Genomic DNA, 22975 nt, shown 5'->3' with positions numbered 1-22975 from the left:
TGTAGTCTACGTGATATGCAGGACTACGCTGTATACCAGGGACGGATTGGCAATCTGTGCGTTCTGGAAAAGTCCAGAACGGCCGTTCAACGGAGGGCCGTCGCCCGGCCGATGGCAAAAAAAGTCTAATAACGCAATATGAACAGCCAACAGCAGAGGCACTAATACGATCACTTATATGCTGCTACGTGTAAAAAAAACAAGGAAGAAGAGTCGGCCTACTAGCCGTGATTGGTCCACGGATTCCCGGAATTCGCGAGCGTCTATGTTTGCGAGCCTGAGCAGCCGCAGCCTGGTCATGATGAGGGACAGACCGAGTTAACTTCACATTAGCAAGAGCTAAGTGCCAGTAGTAGCAGGACACGTGACATTGTTATATAATATACACGATATAAAAATAAATAAAACTCGCGTGAAAATTAACGTAATGCGCAACTAGTGTTAGAGAGAGACGTGATGTGAGTGTGTGCGCACGCGCACGTGTGTGTGTGTGTGAGAGAGAGAGGCGCGGGCGCGATTGAACAGTGGAAACATAAAAACAATACATACTGTGTCATTTTGATCATATGGGACATAATTCAAACGGCAAAGTGTTTGCTTATATTTGTATACAGTCGCAATAAAACAAAACATTTTGCTTTTGTCAAACTGTAAACTCTTGTCAAACTGTAACCTACAACTGTCATCTAACCAAATTCACACACATCAAAGCAATAATTTTTTATCCAACCCCGTTTAAAAACGTGGTGGACATTCATCGTATTGCATTGGTTTTCATTTCTTTCATTGACTTTATTGTATATGAGAGGTTGTAGTGAGCTCACATTTTCTGCTACAATGAAGACTAAGGTATTGAATTAAACGGGTAAATATCAGGCATGCATTGCAACCACTCTAAACGTGCTAATAAGAAAGGGGGCTAAATAATTGACCAAATATTAGTTTAACAAAAAAATCCTAGCTTGCACTTTCTGTCTGTCTTCCATCAGAGTGCAGTTTTTCCTTGTCTTTCATATTTGTGTTTAGTATTGTGGAATTGGCAAAGACCTGGTGGTTGTTTGTGAAAGCTGTACAGACAAAATTAATAGGCCTAGATATTTTCATTATTTCACAGCCTTATTATACATCAAAGTTTAATATGACATGGACACAATATTAAATATCCTTGTCTGATAGTCTGACAGTATTGTGGCATAGTATCAGGACATCCTTGTGTCTGTTGCGCACGGCTAGGGGTGAATGGCCGGATGATGGGCCTATTTGGGAAAAAGTCCAGGGCTGTTTTTGAGCCCCAGTCCGTCCCTGCTGTATACCCACTAGAAATTGTCAAGGATTTCCGTATACCCACTAAAAATAGCGCGAACAGCATGGTTTTGTGACATTTTTAAACTTTTAGTCATAATATACATGTGAAGCACTGACCATTAGCATGCTACACTTGCTACTTTAGCGGGTTGGTTGAAATACATAATAGGCTATATACTTCCTGTCGAACTGCGCGATCCGATCGGCGTATTAATTTCTATGAAATCAAATTACTATAGTGACGCGAAAGTGACTGGGGAGCAGACTGGTGTTGCGCCACAAGCGAGTGATAGCAAAGTACCGCGAGAGAGACTCCAGTTATCACATGGAGAAATCTGCTTTGAATCGCTCTTGCGGTACTTTGACATCACCAAGAGGTCTGCTTTACGCCAAATGAAGTCGAACCTGGAGTGTAGCTGCTCACGCGACACTGTAAACAAACAGTCCATGTGGAGAAGTGAACAAGTGAAGCAGTGCTGCAACATAAAATCCATAGAGTTTACAACGCACATGTGAGTAAACAACATTTAAATCATCAGTCCAGTTTATTACTTTATCTGGAGGTAAGGCTCAAAATGCAATAAAATAAGCCTGTGATTATATCCTGATGGTTTTTAGCTGCCTTCAGTTGCTCTGCATGTTTGCTTGTGCTTCACAGTGTTAAACTTCCCTTCTATGTGTTACTTTATATATCTACGTTCAAGATGTATATGATCTTAAATTTCTGTGAGGAAATTCATGTCTGCGTTGATGTTCAGTTCAGACTTGCAAATATTAGGCTAGATGGTCTTGTAATAATAATTAAGTATAAGCCTATTTTCAGTTTTAGACAATGCTTATATTATATGCAAAAATAAGCTTTTATATCAATGACTATGCAAATAAGAGTTAATTCATGGTCATCTTAAATGTGTATTAATTAAAAACATTTACACCATTAAATAACACATGGTTAATGTTATCAATAGTTGTCAGATAATAGCTATTGAAGGAGTGGATATTTTTTTCACCTTCAATGCATGTGTTTGCCACGAATTGAAGATTGTAAACAGTTAATTTAATTTTAATTAACAGTTAAGTAACTTTTGTCCCTGAGTTAGATGTTGATTAACACTAAACCAGTCTAAAAATCAATCCAGTTTCCCCAGCTGTAAACCCATTGGCTGTTAAAGTCTTTTTTTTTCTTGTAATAAACTGACATGTTGATAACACATTCAGTTTATGTGTTCATGAGTACACTTTCAGAATGCTCGTAGTTACATGAAGATCCATACTGTATGCATCTGTGAGTGTTTTGGTGCTTATGAGGTGTCGCGCTGGGACGAGTGAGCATAAGGATGAGAGGGAAAAATCACAGTATACTCACTACAAAAATCTAGACTACACCACTGATCTATACCACTGCAGCTAAGTCACTACATTGACATGGCAGAAGGACAGAATGCCATTTTGTTCTGGGCACTCTTCCTTCACTCTTTCAAGTAGCCTTGGCAGTGCCTGCTTCTAGTGCTACAGTGGAGCGAGTTTTCAGCCATGTGGCATCATGGCATATTTGATCTTTTGAAAATGCAATGCAGTATAGGGGCCTCCCTCCACCTGTCCACAGCATGCATTTTATTTCTGTGGTAAGAGGACTTGACATGACTCGAAACTAAAATGGTAGGACTTTGGACTCGACTTGAGACTTGTTGGCTTTGACTTTTGACTCGACTTGGGACTTGCCTCATCTTTGACTCGACTCGGGACTCGAGGGCAAAGACTTACTTGTGACTTGCATAACAATGACTTTGTCCCACCTCTGCTTATAGACATCACATGCCGATTGGTCTGCACGGCGCAGCAAGAAGCCACACAAGCGCTGAGCGTTGAGTCAAATTATAAGACGAGCATAAGAAAATGACAGAGGTCTGGTCAGGGAATTAACCCAACACAAAAGTGAAAATGATAGCAATGACTCTTTAGATAAGATCTATAGACATGCACATCAGTGTTTTATTTGTCTGGAGAAAAGGACAATTTGATATCCAAAATAGTGTCCAACATAATACTTACTCTATCATTATACTCAAATAAGTAGGGCCTACATGCACTGCTATCAAACGTGATGTGTTTTTGGTTTTTGTTGTAATCTGGAACTTGGTGTATATCAAATGTGTTTGTTAAATGTCTCCACATGGAAACGGAATGCCCTCCCCCCGCACAGTCCTGCAATGAGAACCAGAAAAAACGGTTTCTAACCATTTTATTTACATGTGAACAGTGAGAGCACCCCCTCAGGAGCTGTAGCAGGGTTTTTGCGGGGTCTTTATAAGCTTAAGCCAGGACTTAGTTTAAATAGGAAATGTAACTAGTTTTAACAAACATGCCTTACTAAAAACATTATTTGTCTGCATTTTGAGGCAAAAAAAGGGTCTTATTTGACTCAATGCTCAGCGCTCGTTTGACGACTTGCGGCGCCACGGAGCCCGATCGGACGGCATGTGACGTCTTAGCACCGCGAGACAGGAGGCTTACAGTATGCTTTTGAATAGATCTCGCGGTAGTGTGATGTCACAGGCCAACGGATTTGCGCTGCGCCCCATTAAGTAAGATAAAGTGACAATTATTCCTAGATGACCAAGCAGCAATCATACCAGGCAGACAGCAAAGGAGGAAGGATACCTCAGTTAGTGGAAGTAATAGGTTAAATTGGGTCTGAGCGCAGCTCTGCCTCCTCGGGTCCACAACACCCCTTGCCGGAGCTCCGGTCCGTCTCCTTCAGCAACAGGGTTTGGCGCAAAGCGAATAATAACTTTTTCATTCATAGGCTTCAAACTCGTGCTTGCGGGGCACCCTCGACAAAAATCATTTTGAGAAAATCATGCTTCTCAGAGGTCCACTGTGTTTTTAATCCCGTCTGAATCGGCCATGTCTGTGTTTTTCTCTGATGACCTCTGTAATCTGTAAATTTCAGAGCATTTTACCTACTGTTTTTCGCCGAACTCAGAGGTCATCTGAGAAATGTAATCCCGTCCGGATGAAGACGTCTGTGTTTGCTCGCAATATGTTTTGAAAGCGCGTTTCTTTTCATGTTTTGGCAAACGTGATCTGCCGACAGGTCTCACTAACGCGCGTATAGACTATTGTACTTAATTTATGAATCCCATTCATTCACATAGCCTATGGATTTTTCCATTCGGCGGAATAAAATAATTAAATCAAGACGAGCTGAATATCATACACTGTTAAGACTGGACAAAACGGTTAGTTTTGTAGGTGTTTAGCTTGGGAGTTATACTCGGTTTAACAAAAAATGGGAATAATAATACAACAGAATATTTGGAATTGGGGAAAGCAGAACATGAATTCACAAATCACAAAAAAATGTAAAATTAGATAAATTAGTTAATGATATTGCGCAAGTGCTCTCGGTCTCTTCAAGGTCTACGCGAATTAGAGATTTGTTATAAGACTCAGTTATACATCACGTCTCTTCTAATTGCACAGAAAAAATGAATCAAATGATGCGCATTTAAGTCGGATTTTTATGGAGAATAGGCTTTGTGACCGTTTAACCACACGTGGACCGAACAAGAAACGTATGCTTTCATGGAGTCCGTGTATGACATCTCCTTTATTTAGTTTTACATATTTTTATTTATATGCATTTAATAATACCGTAAGATCATAATGTATACACTGTAAAAATGATTCAGTGGCTTTGTAAATGAAGGCTATCTAAAATAAATGATTAAATTAAATTAATGTCAGTTATGTGTTTTTTTTTAGTTAGACAAACCCACATAAATGACTAGAAATAGATATTTTGTTTAAAATGTACATATTTTATTTGATGTATACGCCTTAATAATATAAGTATTTAATTTACAGATTATTTTAATCAATATATTTGATAAGGTCAGAATTATATATTTAAGTTGTTGAAACTGTAATAATTGCTTTCTTCTAATTAATATTATTTGCATTTAAAATCAACTTAAAAAAAATGTACGTTTTACGCCTAACTTGAACTATGATGTACTTACTATTTTTACATTGATATTATTTGAGTAAATGTAGGAAAAAAAATAAATTAATAATAAGTAGAACAAATGTTAATTAAAAAAAATCCCATATAGCCAACAGGTTTTAATCAGCAACAGAGAAACTGCGCCTTTTGCCGATGACAAACACCTCAGAAACTCCTCGAATTTATGAATTTTTACACTCACAATATGATTTTATTTACTTACTACAAAAATATAACTCATTATACAAATTTATTCAACACCATTGCACACTTTATATCGAGTTTCATACCATGTAAAGGAAAACATGATAATATAAAAAGTACAGTAATGCAGAAAAGCGCATTACAACCATGTTCAGGCTATTAAAAACGTTCAGATGCAAAAATGAACTAAATGTACAATTAGATAAACTAGTTAATGATATTGCGCAAATGCTCTCGGTCTCTTCAAGGTCTACGCGAATAGAGGTTTGTTATAAGACTCAGTTAACATCACGTCTCTTCTAATTGCACAGAAAAAATGAATCAAATGATGCGCATTTAAGTCGGATTTTTATGGAGAATAGGCTATGTGACCGTTTAACCCACGTGGACCAAACAAGAAAACGTATCCTTTCATGGAGTCCGTGTATGACATCTCTTTTGTTTAGTTTTACATATTTTTATTTATATGCATTTAATAATACCGTAAGATCACAATGTATACACTGTAAAAATGATTCAGTGGCTTTGTAAATGTAGGCTATCTAAAATAAATGATTAAAGTAACTTAATAAAATCTTTTAATGTCAGTTATGTGATTTTTTTTAGTTAGACAAACCAAAGTTAATGACTAGAAATAGATATTTGGTTTAAAATGTACATATTTTATTTGATGTATACGCCTTAATAATATAAGTATTTAATTTACAGATTATTTTAATCAATATATTTGATAATGTCAGAATTATATATTTAAGTTTTTAAACCTGTAATAATTGCTTTCTTCAAATTAATATTATTTGTATTTAACATAAAAAATGTACGTTTTACGCCTAACTTGAACTATGATTTACTTACTATTTTTACATTGATATTATTTGAGTAAATGTAGGCAGAAAAATTAAATAATAAGTAGAACAAATGTTAATTTAAAAAAATCCCATATAGCCAACGGGTTTTAATCAGCAACAGAGAAACTGCGCCTTTTGCCGATGACAAACACCTCAGAAACTCCTCGAATTGAATATTTGCACTTACAACATGATTTTATTTACTTACTACAAAATATAACACATTATACAAATTTATTCAACATCATTGCACACTTTATATCGAGTTTCATACCATGTAAAGGAAAACATGATAATATAAAAAGTACAGTAATGCAGAAAAGCGCATTACAACCATGTTCAGGCTATTAAAAACGTTCAGTTCCAAAGTGAACTAAATGTACAATTAGAAAAACTAGTTAATGATATTGCGCAAATGCTCTCAGTTTCTTCAAAGGTCTTCGCGAATTATTTTGTTATAAGACTCCGTTACCATCACGTCTCTTCTACTGTAAGTGTACACAAAAAAAGACGAATGATCCGCGTTTAAGTCAGATTTTTATGAAGAATATTTGACTGTTTATGTAACTGGCAAAAGAAAACTTCGTGTCAAAAAGCTTGCATGTGACATCAAAGTACTGCCAAAGCACCGAGAATCCCTGTCATGTTACTTCAATATCATATAGTATGCTTAAAGCATAAAGTCGAGCACACATTGTCGTCAGTATGCCCTACTTGAAACACGACTGCCCTCTACAGGTTTTTATTTCCTGCGTCCCCCACCGAATCCCCCGTCTGCGGGATCTCGCAGAATTTCGGAAGTGCTCGCGGCATTCTGCTTTCAGAGACGCGCATTTTTAAAGGCCACATCTGTAAATGCAGATAATTGTGAAGTTTAATGGTAAACTAATGTACTGCTTTGCATTTGACTGTTAGCCTCTACCGTATTTCATTCCGGAAATTGTACTAGGCTATTGTTATTGTGTTAGCCTGATGTATTCATCCCTGGCATTGTATTTAATTTAATTTGATTTAAATCAGTTAATCAGTTGTCTTTCATACTAAATTTGTACATCAAGAAACCGAAACAATTTAACCAGTACAATTTTATTTTTTGTTCATAATTACTGGCTCCTTTCGACCGCTGACCTACATAGAGGCAGCAGCCAGAATAAAGCCCCAAAGTAATTTATTTTGTATCCTGTGTTGTTTCAATTAACCACTGGCTACATAATTTGGTACCAGGAGTGGGGTTTCTGGCTGTTGGGAGCTAAAAAGAAAAATTTTGGTTTGAAAATACGGTAGAGGTGAAGATAGGTTTCTGTGGAACACAGAGTGGAGGCTGTCTTCTGGGGTCCAGGCGGTAGTCCAGTGAACAGAGGTCGGTTGGAAGAGACTTGACGGTGACGGTACTGCTGGAGGGGGAGGAAGAGTGCTCTATCTCCGCCGGAATCCACAGAGTGCTGTGTGCTTAGAAACCTATCCAGAGACAGTCAAAGAGAAATACAGAAGTATCAAAAGAATTGAAAACATATCCTTTTGCTTCTAAAAGAGTGCAAACTGATTAAGAGACTGTTTATTTTTTTTTGTCAACTGTTTTGTCGTGTACAGCTGAGTTAATTTGTACATTTGAAAAATGTCACAGTCAGATGATGATGCACAGGGTGCAGAAAGTAATATGCATGACATTCAGGGACAACTTAGAGAACTTAGCCGTAAACATGAAGAGACTAGAGCAGCCATCGCTAATCTGAGCAAAGAGCCGTCCAGGTCTTATATTTACGTACCTAGAGAACGTCAGATACAACCATTTAGTGGTGATTTAAGCAAAGATGGGAGAAATGTTGACGAGTTTATTGAGGAAGTAGAGAGGGTGCTACTGGTCCGAAATCAGTCCACAGAGGATCAGTTAGACTTCGTCCTGTCACTCCTAAGAGGTGCAGCTTTAGAGGAGGTCAGGTTACGAATGGGAAATGAGTCAGATGAAACATGTGACCTCTTTGAATATCTGAGAGCGGCTTTTCGAGAGAAACGCAGCATATCACAGCCATTGCAGACCTTCTATAGTCGTAAACAAAGGGAAGGTGAAGATATCCGTGCATACTCGCATGCGTTGTCACAGATTCAGAACTCCATCCTGAAACAGTCACCAAATGCAATGACTAACACAAGTTCAGCTATTCGGGATCAATTCATTGAGGGCATTAGAGATGCTGGCCTCAGAAGAGAACTTCGTAAGCTTGTAAGAGACAAACCAGAGTCCACACTTATCGATGTGCGTGACGAAGCTCTCCTGTGGTTTTTAGAAGATCCAAAGCCTCATGTCACAAAAGTGGTCAGCAGTCGAAATGTTGTTTCTGAGACACCTGATGCTCAGTGTGCTGCTATTAATGTACCTGAAACAAAACCAGTGAGTCTGGAAGACGTTTTGAAAATTGTAGCAGAACAAGGAAAGGTTATCGGGGAACTTACAAAAGCAGTTGAGAAACTCACAGCACAGGGCAGCCAGTCAGAACCTATAAATCAAACTAGACCCAAGATGCAACCAAGGTTTACAGAAGATGGCCAACCGATGTGTTTCCGTTGCAATGGTGTAGGACACATCGCTAGGAGGTGCGTGAGGAAGAACAGACAGACTGTCGCAGAAACTGCTACTACCCCCGTACCTCCGGGAAATGCTCACCCTCGTTTGCTGTGAGCCAGGCAGTTCGGGGGCAATCCATTGGCTCAACTAACATGGATACTAGCCGTGACAAACTACTCGAGCGTGCTGTGGGAAAATGTCCTGTTGCTAACCTAAGTATCAATGGAGTGAGTGTTGCGTGTCTACTGGACACAGGGAGCCAAGTCAGCACTATTTCAGAGAGTTTCTTCAGGGAACACCTGTCTGGTGAAGAGAAAGATATACTTTCAACAGCAGGCTGGTTGAAACTGACTGCAGCTAATGGTTTGGACATACCTTATCTTGGTTACCTGGAGCTGGAAGTCAAAACTATGGGTATTGTCCTTCCAGAATGCGGCTTCCTGGTTGTCAGAGACACACAGAACTCCTCTCGGGTACCAGCATTAATTGGCATGAACATTATCAGCAGATGCAGGCAACTGGTCCATGCAGAATTTGATACCACACTTGGCGGAAAATTGCAATCGGATTGGAGAGAAACATTTCAACAGTTGAACAATGTTCATAGTCAAGAGAAAAGAATAGCAGTACGGGTAGCTGGAAAAGACATGGTCCACATACCTGCTTCTTCAGTTGCTACAGTGATGGCCAGAGGCGCCAAAGATGTACTTCATGATGGTTCATTTGATTACCTGTTGGAGCCTATGAACACACCATTACTGAGTGGACTCATTGTTGTACCTTCTCTGGTGTCATCAGAGACATCATTGTTTCCTGTGCAAGTTGTCAATCTTTCCTCAGAAGACATCTGGTTACAGGCTCGAACCAGGCTTGGGACATTAACGCATGTTGAGAGTGTGAAGTTAAATGAGGCTTATGAGGTAAAGTTCCAACGTGTTTCAGCTGATATGGAGGAGATCACGGTTAATGCCAAAAGCAATCAGGGATTGGGAAACGACACAGCAGAGTTCCTTAGTAAGCTTCATGTTGGTGGCACCATTGAGCAGCAGGCAGCGCTGAGTGATTTGTTAATGCAGTACGCTGAGGTGTTCGTGCTTGAAGATGAAGACCTTGGTTTTACCGATAAGGTGAAACATGAAATCCATTTGTCCGATGATGTCCCAGTTACACAGCCTTATAGGCGTATCCCACCCACACAGTACAGGGAAGTTCGAGAACACATCAGTAAACTTCTCAAGAAGGGAGTGATTCAAGAAAGCACCAGTGCTTATGCCTCCCCTATAGTGCTAGTGAGGAAGACGGATGGCAGCCTCAGGCTATGTGTCGATTACAGACAGCTCAACGCTAAGACCCGCCGAGATGCTTTCCCTTTACCTAGAATAGATGAAAGTTTTGATGCTCTTAAAGGAGCAACATTCTTCTCTTCAATCGACCTGGCCAGTGGGTACCATCAGGTTGCTGTTAACGAGCGTGACAGGCATAAGACTGCATTTACAACTTCTTTTGGAATTTTTGATTACTGCCGCATGCCTTTTGGGGTTTGTAATGGACCGTCAACGTTTCAACGCCTGATGCAGACTACTATGGGTGACCTAATCTTTCAGATCATGCTAGTGTATTTGGATGATATACTGGTGTACTCTGCCACTTTCCCAGAGCACTTGCGGAGGTTGGAAATAGTCTTTAAGAGGTTAAAGGAAACTGGCCTTAAAATAAAGCCTGAAAAGTGCCACTTCCTACAGCAAGAAGTAACCTTTTTAGGTCATCAAATCTCAGCAAAAGGTGTTGCTACAGATCCAGGGAAAATTGAGGCAGTAAAGCAATGGAAAGTCCCCAGCTCTGTAAAAGAATTACGCTCGTTCTTAGGGTTCTGTAGTTACTACAGAAAGTTCATCGAGGGTTTTTCTAAGATTGCTGGACCCCTTCATGATTTAGTGAATCTGTGTATTTCCCAGTTTGGCAGTGCGAGGAAGGATTTTAGTGCTTTGTGGTCATCTGAGTGCCAATCAGCATTCGAGATCCTGAAACAGAACCTCACCTCTGCTCCTGTGTTGGGTTATGCAGACTTTAGTCTCCCGTTCATCTTAGAGACTGATGCAAGTAATGAAGGTTTGGGAGCAATACTATACCAGCAGCAGGGTGACTCCAAGAGAGTCATTGCATTCGCTAGTAGGAGACTTCGTAAGGCGGAAAGAAACGACCGAAATTACAGCAGCATGAAACTGGAGCTGTTGGCCCTTAAATGGGCCATTTCGGAAAAGTTTCGTGGTTATCTGCTGGGCTCTAAATTTGTAGTTATCACCGACAACAACCACCTGTGCCACCTTAAAACAGCTAAGCTCGGTGCAATTGAACAAAGGTGGGTCGCCCAACTATCCGTTTTTGACTTCGAGGTGAAGTATCGCCCTGGCCGACACAATGCAGCTGCTGATGCTCTGTCTAGGCACCCTTCAGCAGGGGAGCCTACCCTGCCTGACGAGTATGACAACTGTGTTGCTATCTGTAATGTAGTCAACAAAGGGACAAGCCTGGAGCCTGACTTAGTGGTTGCTGGTGAGAGCTGTTGCAGGGTCAGACAAATTCGTGCCTTGGATTGTGGAGAAAATACAGGCAATGACAACCAGGGAAGTACGCATACCTTGCCGGGCTATAAAGTAGAAGAGCTGGTAGATTTCCAGAAGAACGATCCTACCATCAGTTCTTTCAAGACTTTCTGGGAATGCAGAAAAAAGCCCTCCCACTCTGACAGATCTCGACTTTCTAAGTCCACCCTATCTCTGATAAAGCAGTGGAAAAGTATCCAGGAACAAGATGGTTTGCTTTATCACATTGTGAAAGATCAACATCAAGGTGAAATTAAACAGCTGCTCCTACCTGAGTGTTTAAAAGAATCTGTCCTCGAAAGTGTGCATGACAACATGGGACATCAGGGGATTGAGCGCACTGTTAGTCTGCTGCGACCGCGATACTTCTGGGTGGGAATGTATAATGACGTGGAGCAGTGGATCAAAAAGTGTCAGAGATGCATCTTAACAAAAATGCCACAGCCCAGGATACATGCCCCAATGAAGCCCTTTCTAGCGTCCAGACCTCTTGAAGTAGTGGCAGTGGATTTTACTGTGCTTGAACCCTCCTCTGATGGTCGGGAAAGTGTGTTAATCATGACAGACGTCTTCACCAAATTCACACAAGCATTCCCAACTAGAGATCAGAAAGCTGAGACTACTGCTAAACTCTTATTGAGGGAATGGTTCATGAAGTATGGTGTACCTGAAAGATTGCATTCTGATCAGGGAAGAAATTTTGAAAGTGAAGTGATTGCCGAGCTGTGTAAAATGTATGGTGTGAAGAAAACCCGCACTACACCTTACCGGCCTCAGGGCAATGCTCAGTGCGAGCGTTTCAATAGAACGCTACATGATCTGCTGCGCACGCTTCCCCCTGAAAAGAAAAGACGCTGGCCAGAACATCTTGCTGAGTTGGTTCATGCATGCAATGTCACACCACATGCAACCACTGGATACTCACCTTATTACTTACTTTTCGGAGTCCATCCACACCTTCCAGTCGATTCCCTGCTAGGTCATGAACAGCCTGTGGACAGAAAACAAGACTGGTTAGTTGTGCATCAGGAAAGATTGACAGAGGCACACAAAAAGGCAAGAGAATTCGCTGAACACAAGGCCGCTGAGAGGTTAGCCCCTCTGAATGACAAGGTGTATTGTCCTTTGATCAATGTTGGTCAGCAGGTGTATCTGCGTCATAGACCCTTGGGTAGGAATAAGATACAGGATTCATGGAGTCCTACCGTATACAAAGTCATAGATGTACAGGGTACCACACACACCGTTGAGCCTCTTGAGGGTGGCCCTATAAAGAGAGTGCATAGAGCTGACCTGCGGCCCTGTGTCATTTATACTCCTGAACCAGGGGTGATGGAGAGCCATCCTCCTTCAACACCACAGCCTAAAGAAGGTTCTGAATCTGAGCTGGTTGAAGTGCAATCTGATCCTGATTTTGTTGTGTTAGAGGAAGTCACTTACCCTAGTTTGCAAGAGACAACACAGATTGAAAATTTCACGGATGATGGAGCATTGGTAGATCAATCTAACTTGGTTTCAGCTAGCACTGAACAGAAAGATTCTGTTTCCGAAAGATTTGCCGCTATCGCTAACCGCGCTCCAGAAGTGGAGAAACCAGTACTGGAAAGGCCTGTACCAATGCCTAGGCGATCAAAAAGGGCCAATGCTGGTCTGCACTCAAATCTCTTTAATGAACCGAGATCAGCATGTAATGCAGTGTCACTTAGCCCTGAAGTCTTTTCTCAAGTGTTAACCAGCTTAGGCAGTGTGTTTTTTAGAGAAGCTGTCAAAGAAGTAAAAAATATGTATTAGTCATCGAGGACAATGACATTTAGCAGGGGAGAATGTAGCCAAGTGGAGTAATCCTTTCAAAATGACATCTGACATAAAATTGGTCGTGGCCCCTTTAAGAGTGGGTGTTGCGACACTCGCTTTACGGCATTGCCTCCGGCAGTGTGCAGTGAGTTAGTTTTGAGTGAAGAGAGAGCAGATCGCATGCTAGAGCTCCCGGTTTTGATCAAATAAACACCTAATAAAGGTTTGATGAGGTAAATATCCATTCTAGACCAGTTAACAGAATGTTTGAATGTTATATTTACATACTACATATGTGTTAAATGACAATTGTTTTATAGATCGTCTATTAAGAACGCATGAGAGTTTGTGTGCACTGAATCTGGGTTGATCACGCGTGAAACACGTGCAAGGACTGGGTATGTGTTGTAACAAATGTTAATTTAATTTTCTTTCTCTTATTTAAAGCCCAGTGTTCTTGAATGTAAGTGTAATGTCATATTAAGAATTGGGGTGTATTAAAAGCATTTCATGTCTGTTTAAGGGCTGTTAAAAACTAATTGAATACTGTGTGAGCTGTTTATTATTTTCTTATTGTGTAAAGTAAATGCAGATAATTGTGAAGTTTAATGGTAAACTAATGTACTGCTTTGCATTTGACTGTTAGCCTCTACCGTATTTCATTCCGGAAATTGTACTAGGCTATTGTTATTGTGTTAGCCTGATGTATTCATCCCTGGCATTGTATTTAATTTAATTTGATTTAAATCAGTTAATCAGTTGTCTTTCATACTAAATTTGTACATCAAGAAACCGAAACAATTTAACCAGTACAATTTTATTTTTTGTTCATAATTACTGGCTCCTTTCGACCGCTGACCTACATAGAGGCAGCAGCCAGAATAAAGCCCCAAAGTAATTTATTTTGTATCCTGTGTTGTTTCAATTAACCACTGGCTACATATTCATAATGCAAAATACACAGTCATATAGCATTTCTTACTTCTTGGATTTGAAGCTGAGGCCATAGGCAAAGAATCAGGTAGTCTCCATCCTGTTATTTTTTTCTTGTGTTACCTCACCTGGACAAATATAGTTAATTATATGGTAGTGTAATATTTTAACAGTAAATAACTTCACAGTGTAATACTGCATTAGTTATGAAATTAGCTGTCTGTACTTTTAGGTCTTTGTGGTTGAGCAATGACAGACATTATATGCTCTGTATATGTAGCTATTAACTCAGATTCAGAGAAATGTAAATGTTTATACTCTAAGCTGGGTTGTCACTAATGTAAAATCTAGGGCTGCACGATAAATCACATGCGATATCATGCGCATCTCGTCAGTAAAGCCAGTTCCTTGATTAGTATTAAATTGCTATCACATGCTTTCAGATGGATGCTCTCTGGGATTGGGGTGCCCTCTGGTACTGGGGCGTCAATCAAGAATTTGGGATAGTAGAGAATACTATATAGACATTAAAAACAAAAGTAGTGAAAAATGATAAGTTATTTAAGGTAAGAAAGGACACATTAATGAATGAATAACACCATAATTGTACGATTAAAAAAATCATCTTTAGGTGTATAACAATACACAAGAAAACAATACTATGCCTCTTTCGGTTGTCTGTAAGATTGCTGTTCATTATGTGACCCTGCGAAACAAATTACACCTTGCATGTAATTTCATTAAGTACAATAAACATACACATGCACAATGTATTTAAAAAAATACATAGTAGTGTAAAATATTAAAATAAATCACTTTTTATATCAAAGTTTTTGGATATTATGTTGACATTCAGACAAAACCCTGACTCATGGAATAAATTTTTACCTAAAAATTAGAATGACATTATAAAGGCAAAAGTGTATGCACTTAGGAGCCAAGCAATGTGTTTGTATAGTGTGGGAATGCACCAAAAAAATAACAAAAGCATCAGTAGCACGTACGTCTCATAATGTCACAGCTTATTCTAGGGTATAGATCAATCACACCATCTTGATACCGATGTTTACTGTCATGAAGTGTGCCTGTGTAAACAAAATACACCAAAACAATTTATATACATTTTTGAGTTTCATATCAAAATATATAAAAGTCCTTTTTGAAATAATCACGCTTTTTCGTAGTATTACGCAAAGCAGTCAAAAACTTACAACTTAATGTAGGGTAGACATAGGGCCAATCCCAATTCTACCACTTACCCCTTCCCCTTACCCTTTGTTTAGCACGTTCACGTGAAGGGGTAGGGGTGTCTCAAAATTTTCTTTTGGCTGGAGGGAAAGGGGTAGGGGGAAGGGCCAGGTAGCCCTTCAAACGAAGATTTTTCGGGAGCACACTTCAGACGAAGGGTTATAATAAATTTCCAACATGGCCGAATGAGCGAACAGAGAGACCCATAAATGTAAGTATTTTTTGACATTAAAACGTATTTTAATAACAAATAATCACTTGTTTTATGTTGCCTTTAATCTTGTGTTCATGTATACGGTTATGTTCTTATGTTCTTCATGCTGAAAACGAGCAGCGCTTCTTGCGATCGAAATACACTGCAAAACAACTTTGGGAGTGAGTTATCTGTTAAACGTTTATGTTGCTTGTGCCTGTTCAATGTTACTGTGACATATGTGCACTTCATTACTGTTCATTTTGGTCAAATGGTACAGGACACTTATAAAAGACTTGGGTTTGGAGGGAAAGGTGACTGGCCAACAGGCATCAAAGAAGTGGGATAATTTAAAGAAGAAATACAAGGTAAGCAATGTTGTCTACGAAATTCGGTAAAAGAATAAAATTAATTAGTGAACTACATTACATTAATTAATTAATGTTTATTAAATTAATAATGAACTGAATTTATACAACAGTTAATACATTAACTAATGTTCAAGTAATAAACCTTATTGTAAAGTGTTACCTGAAAATCTAACACAATCTAGGCAGTCCATTTCAGTACGTTTTGTATTATTGTAAAATGCACACACAATCGAGAAGAATTTCTTATAATTGTCTTTTTCATAGAATTACTACTGTAAAATTTAGTGAAATATATAAAATAGTAAAGACATTTTCACTATTATATTATTATGAATATTCTGCTTGTGTCTTCCTTCAGGACCTAAAAACACCAAAAACTGGCTCTGGAACAGATGCTGGAGAGGTAACTGCTTCTTCGTGGCAGTATTTTGAAGAAATGCATGAGGTGTTGGGTTCCAGGCCTTCTATAGATCCTCCTGTGGTGGTTTCTTCATTCACTGATGAGAAACCCATAACACTCACCATGGTAATGTTTTAAATAAAATTATGTAATCTTGCTATTTTGGTTGTCAGTAATATGATCATTGTTGTTTTGATGATACCGTACATAATGACTTATTATGCATTTATTTACTTCCGTATATCATTTTTTTCTCCTAGGAAAGTGTTGACTTCAGTGAAATTCCTGCTCTCAGCACCACTGGACCATTGCCAAATTCATCAGAAGAGACAGCCTCTAGCACAGCTTCCTCCATGGTGGTAGCAAGCCCCCCAACTCCATCTCCCAAAAAAAGAAAAAGTAATCCAATTTTAGATTTTTTAACTGAAGAGTCCATCAAGGAACAGAAACGCCACGAAGGGAGTGAGGCCACCCTTACAGAAAAAGCACATGTATTTCACATGTGCAAAACACATGTGCTCACATGTGCAAAACACATCTGCTCACATGTGCAATACACATGTGGGCACATGTGCAATACACATGCTCACATGTGCAATACACATGTGGCCACATGTGCAATACACATGTGGCCACATGTGATCACATGTGTGTGATTTTGCACATGTGAAATTTAATGTGTGAACACATGTTAAAATCACATGTGACACATGAAAACATGTTAAAATCACATGTAGAACATGTGTTTTGCACATGGGAAATGTGTGCTTTTGGAACACTTTTGTGTGAATCACATGTGAATTCCCATGTGAAACACATGAGATCACATGTGAAACACATGCAAAATCCCATGTGAAACACATGCAGATTCACATGTGAAACACATGCAAATTCTCATGTGAAACACATGCAAATTCACATGTGAAACACATGCAAATTCACATGTGAAACACATACAAATTCACATGTGAAACACATGCAAATTCACATGTGAAACACATGCAAATTCACATGTGAAACACATGGGCTCACATGTGAAACACATGGGCTCACATGTAAAACACATGGGCTCACATGTAAAACACATGGGCTCACATGTGAAGCACATGCAAATTCACATGTGAAACACATGCAAATTCCCTTTCAATTTCACATGTGAAATGTGTGCTTTTGGAACATTTTTGTGTGAATCCCATGTGAAACGCATGTGAAATTAGTGGATCACATGTGGCACATGTAAAAAAAATGGTCACCACATTATGCACATGTGATCACATGTGTTTCACATGGGATTCACACAAAAATGTTCCAAAAGCACATATTTCACATGTGAAATTTATTGTGTGAAAACATGTTAAAATCACATGTGACACATGAAAACATGTTAGAATCACATGCAGAACATGTGTTTTGCACATGGGAAATGTGTGCTTTTGGAACACTTTTGTGTGAATCACATGTGAATTTCCATGTGAAGCACAAAAAATTGTCATCACATTATGCACATGTGATCACATGGGTTTTTCATGTGATCACGTATTTTTTTACATGTGAACTTGAGAGTTAAAGTATATAAAGTAGGCCATACAATTGCTTATCATAACCCAGGACTCAAACTCACCCTTTGACCCCAAGGGTAAGCTATAATCTTGCTAAGATGTCGGTGATATAAAATAAAGGCACCAACGTGACTTTGACATAAGACACATTTTACTGTAAGGAAAAACTGATTCAAATGGAGAATTTATTTGCAAACATACAGAAAATTATAAGAAGTATCCAAACATACCCAGGTGAAAAAGAAATATATTTAAATAGTATTTTTTGGATATACTTAATATATTTAAAAGCTACTATACTAAATGCATATTAAATGTATTATATTGAACCCACTTCAAATATATTAAATGCTTTTCAAGATATATTTAAAGTCAATTTTAATCTATTTGCATTATATTTAATATATTGAAATTGTGTTAAATTGGAACAACTTCAAATATATTTAGTGCAATTTAAGTGTACTTCTTTAAAATTCATTTGAAATGCACTTCTAATACACTTAAAAATACAGTTAGAATACATTTAAAGCTTAATTTAACTGTGCTTTAAGAACACTTTAATAGTACTTCAGCATATTAGAAATATACTAGCATTACATTAATAGAAATGTATTAGCATTACACTTCTATTTTATTATAAAGCTGTTTTTAATATTTAAAATGTTATATTAAAATCATTAAATTTTAAGACACATACACAGATTTTGAATACAGAACAATTTAATATACTTCATATTGTGTTGTGTACATTACAAAAATACCTAAAGTAAATTAATCAAGCACAGAGACATACATAATCTCTTGACCAAAGAGAAACATATAAAACAAATATCAGAGAAATGCAATTACAGAGCTACTTCTATCAAATTGTACAACATTAACATTAAGTGTATTAATGAAAAGTACACTATGAATATGCAATCACTAAATATTCATAAGCAATGATTATATAATAATCATAATGTAATTCTCTGCATAAAAAGTTAATGAAAAAAAATGTTTAAGTGCAATTTAAAGACGGAGTGCACAATGTTTGAAAAACGCTTTGGAAAAGGAAATTGGGCCGACTACCAAAACACACTTTGTAGCCAACCAGCAGTAAGTGGCGTGTCTACTAACTGACATCCTTGCCGGGGTTGCGTATGTGTGTGGTGGCTCTATCAAAAGAAGGTCCAGATTCTATTGGGGTAGAGACATGTTTGTTTAGGTAATTTCAAATGTTAACATTGGCTTTCAAAAATAGTGCACTCTGCCTTTAACCAACTTAAGATAAACCTATAAAAAGCTGAACTAAAACACAAAACAGTTTAGATGTCACATGTTTAAGTGGAGGGTGACTTCTTCTTGCAATTCAGACACCGTAGTAATTAAAGACTGCTTTATCACACGGGCTGTGAAAAGGAAACAGAATATACCAATTAACCAATAATGAATGAACATTTGGCTATCCAGGTTTAAAATAAATTGGCATAGATATGCATGTATGGAAGTTTTGTTAACTTCTCAGTTTACCTTTTAAAGCTTGACTGTGTCCTCATCAAGCGTGTCAGTTTTATCTGTCAGAGCACTCTACAAGTGGGAATAAAGATAGGATTAGAACAGGCTCATGAAATAAAGCAACCTGTGTGTATTACAGGATATGTTTTACATTGATAATTGTGTTTTATTTGAACCTAGATCATTTTCCATTGTTTGTCTATTGTGGTCTTGCAAACTTAAGGTTCACCTCTGTTTAAGGAGATTTAAGGAAATCAGAAATGATGCCAAACAGGGCTCCAGACTGCTATCAAATGGTGGCATTTTGCCACCTAAATTTGAGAGTGTGCCACTGAATTTTACATCCGGTCGCACATGTGCGACCAGCAAATTTGACCTTTTTTTTGTGATATGACCACTGATCTATATAAATGACTGGATTGCGCATAGAACGCTTGACGTAACTGCGTGAGGTGAAGCCAGCGCAGAGTTCGAGCCGCCATCTTGGTATACCCAACCGGCAGAGAGCGTCATTGACTTCCATTCAAAATCATGATCAAAATTTACCCCCTTTACAGCGTATCAGTTACACAAGGTTAATTTTTAGGATATGTGTACGTTAATTATTTGTTAATTCTGGTGTTATTTGCAATGTTTATGTTTTAATCGGGCAGGATAATGGATTTATAAAAAAACGTTAAGGTGAGTGTGTCTGCTGCATTTGCTAATGACACGGGTATAAATAAAGTTTTTTTTGACATTCAGCTACACTGTGACGGTCAGCGTTATATCTCTAAATAAGTTTAGGTAACTTGTAAGTTAAGATAACATAATTACAAAACTAGCAAATTATTGCATGCACATACTGTACAAAGCATGATTATTTATTTAGATTTCAGAATGAGCACGTTTATTGTCATTAATACTAAATATGCTGCGGTCTGTCTGCTGATCTGATACTGTAATAAAGATGAATGTATAATAACTGTTTAAAATGCAAAATGTACAACTTTCAGTAAATAACTATTTACATGCTTTGGACGTTTGTGTTGTAATAATGTACAGGGTAACTTCAGATATAAAAACGAAGATGAGTAAAGTGATGTTTTATCATTAAAATCTGATAACGTCCATTGATTAAATAGAACGTTTGGGTATACCAACATGGCGGCGCGGTGGCTTCACAAGTGTGACGTCATGTGCAATCCAGTCATTTATATAGATCAGTGGATATGACACTAATCTGAAACAGCACATTGTACTTTCTGAATCTATAATTAAAGTATTTATTAGTAATACAGTCTAAATTAGTAGACATGTGAATATTTGGTTAGCATGTTGTTTTACCGTGTGTGCCCCTAAATTTTCTGGTTGCGCCCCTAAAATTTTCAGTTGGGGGCCACTGTGCTCCTAGTAAAAAAAGTTAGTCTGGTGCCCTGCCAAATGGTGCAATGATGACTAGGCCAAGTCCCTTACAGCTTTACAATAAAAAAACGTTTTTTACAAGAATAATTCAAAAGGACAGAAATTAGCCACCTGGAATGGATGTGTTGCAAACGTTTTTCTTCACTACACATTTGCCCCGATTCAAAAATGTCAATAGCAGTTGATCTGAAAAACAACAGGCAGGTAAATGATGATTAATGATTTGTTTTCGTTTTAAGATTTACTTACCCCGAGTACAATATATTAAGACAATATAATATAATCAAACCCAGCCTCGGCAGTTTTACAATCTCTCATAAAAGTATCCCTTCTTACAATGTCATTTTTGTGTCCATATGTAATTAGAAATACATTTAAAAATAAACAAAAAGACAATAAGGTTGTCAAGATTGAACTAATATAAACATTAGCCATTGAACATTACTGGAGTTATAATAACCATATGGTCATATCATGGTATTTTCAGGTAAGACAGCTCAAACATTCATTTTAAACTAACGTTAGCGTTGCAAGAGAAACATTAGAAAAACTTAAACGTGAAATCAAATAGCAACAACAAACTTACCACCAAGAATAAGTCTTTCTATGCGCTATATCTTCATTTGTTCCTGTCTACTTGGGATCTGGTTGGTCATATTTATGTCGCTGTGCTAAAAAAAATGAAAGGTTTTAATGATTTCTGAAATGCTTAAGAGAAATGCCTAACGTTAGTCAGATAATAAACATGTTCCAATTACCACACGCAACACAGACATAACGTTACATAAAGAAGCTGGGTTAAATGTAATGTAATGTTTTACTTATTTAATAGTTAACTAAATAAAGAAATGTGAAAATCTGTCATCACTTACCCTCGTGTTGTCTCGTTCATCTCCAAACAAAAAGCGAAATACTTTTTCCCTCAACGTCAGATCCACTAAAACTGCTCATATTTTAAATCGAGTTGTTTTATCTTAGTCCTCTGGTGAAATATGATCGCCGATTAATTAAATAAATACGTTTAATGCAAAGTCGCCATCTAATTTAACAGTTTATACGTTTAATGCAAGCAACCGCATGCACCGTGAACAACTGAACTAAACTGAACAAGTTTCAAATAGCACCGTGACGTGTTACTATGACAACAACCAATCAGGTTTAGTCACGTGTGTCACGTGTGTTGTTTGAAATTAAACAAGTAAGATTTTGAAATTAAACAAGTAAGATTTTAAGCAAATCTTTGAAAAAATAGCTTATTGTGCAATCGGAATGATATAATGTTGAAAGGCTAGAGGAAAGTTCAATGTTAGCTTATTACAATTAATGAATCATGTTTTGAAAAAAGTATGTTTTATCCAAATATACTAAAACTTCACTAGAAGTACATTTGTGTTTAGCATATTTCTTAAAAGTGTAATTATGCATATATTTATTACCAGCATACTTTTAGTACACTTAATATAAATACATAAAAAATATTCTTAAGTTTAGCATATTTCTTTAAAATGTAATTAAGTATATATTTATTACCAATGTACTTCTAGTACACTTAATATAAATACATTAAAAATATTCTTAAGTTTAGCATATTTCTTAAAAATGTAATTAAGTATATATTTATTACCAATGTACTTCTAGTACACTTAATATAAATACATTAAAAATATTCTTAAGTTTAGCATATTTCTTAAAAATGTAATTAAGTATATATTTATTACCAATGTACTTCTAGTACACTTAATATACATACATTTAAAATATTCTTAAGTTTAGCATATTTCTTAAAAATGTACTTAAGTATATATTTATTACAAGTGTACTTCTAGTATACTTTTAAAAAATATGTTTAAATGCAATTTAACGTATTTTTAATACACTTCAAATAAGTATGTTGGAAATACAAATGTATTATAAACATACTATTTGTATTTTAAGTATATTTTTAATACATTAAATACTACGTCTTTTTGACCTGGGTATTCATAAAAAAACAAGTATCAATAAAATGCTGTCCATACAACAACAACTGTATATCTGAGTGTGT

At 37.4% G+C, this 22975-nt stretch overlaps 2 protein-coding genes and 1 long non-coding RNA gene across 3 annotated transcripts; 2 read left to right on the top strand and 1 right to left on the bottom strand.

Annotated features, from left to right (window-relative positions):
• Positions 1 to 11913: 11913 nt before the first annotated feature.
• On the top strand, positions 11914 to 14644 carry LOC141281606 (uncharacterized). Its single transcript, XM_073813530.1, has 2 exons — positions 11914 to 13559; positions 13647 to 14644. Exon 1 carries the CDS (start codon positions 11968 to 11970, stop codon positions 13321 to 13323), a length of 1356 nt encoding a protein of 451 aa, XP_073669631.1. The 5' UTR covers positions 11914 to 11967; the 3' UTR covers positions 13324 to 13559; positions 13647 to 14644.
• Positions 14645 to 15619: 975 nt separating this feature from the next.
• On the top strand, positions 15620 to 17127 carry LOC135720956 (uncharacterized). The gene is made up of 4 exons (XM_065243074.2): positions 15620 to 15882; positions 15981 to 16068; positions 16430 to 16597; positions 16732 to 17127. The coding sequence occupies exons 1-4, from the start codon at positions 15773 to 15775 to the stop codon at positions 17125 to 17127; spliced, it is 762 nt and encodes a 253-aa protein (XP_065099146.2). The 5' UTR covers positions 15620 to 15772.
• Positions 17128 to 18932: 1805 nt separating this feature from the next.
• On the bottom strand, positions 18933 to 22212 carry LOC135775087 (uncharacterized). Its single transcript, XR_012335953.1, has 5 exons — positions 21804 to 22212; positions 21518 to 21602; positions 21043 to 21117; positions 19543 to 19599; positions 18933 to 19421 (listed from the first exon to the last, which is right to left on the bottom strand). It is a non-coding gene; the product is annotated as an uncharacterized lncRNA (long non-coding RNA).
• Positions 22213 to 22975: the final 763 nt, after the last annotated feature.

Source organism: Paramisgurnus dabryanus, chromosome 24, assembly GCF_030506205.2.
Source record: "Paramisgurnus dabryanus chromosome 24, PD_genome_1.1, whole genome shotgun sequence".
NCBI lineage: Eukaryota > Metazoa > Chordata > Actinopteri > Cypriniformes > Cobitidae > Paramisgurnus > Paramisgurnus dabryanus.
The sequence above is the reverse complement of the archived record's forward strand: the minus strand, read 5'-3'. Positions and strand labels throughout refer to the sequence as shown.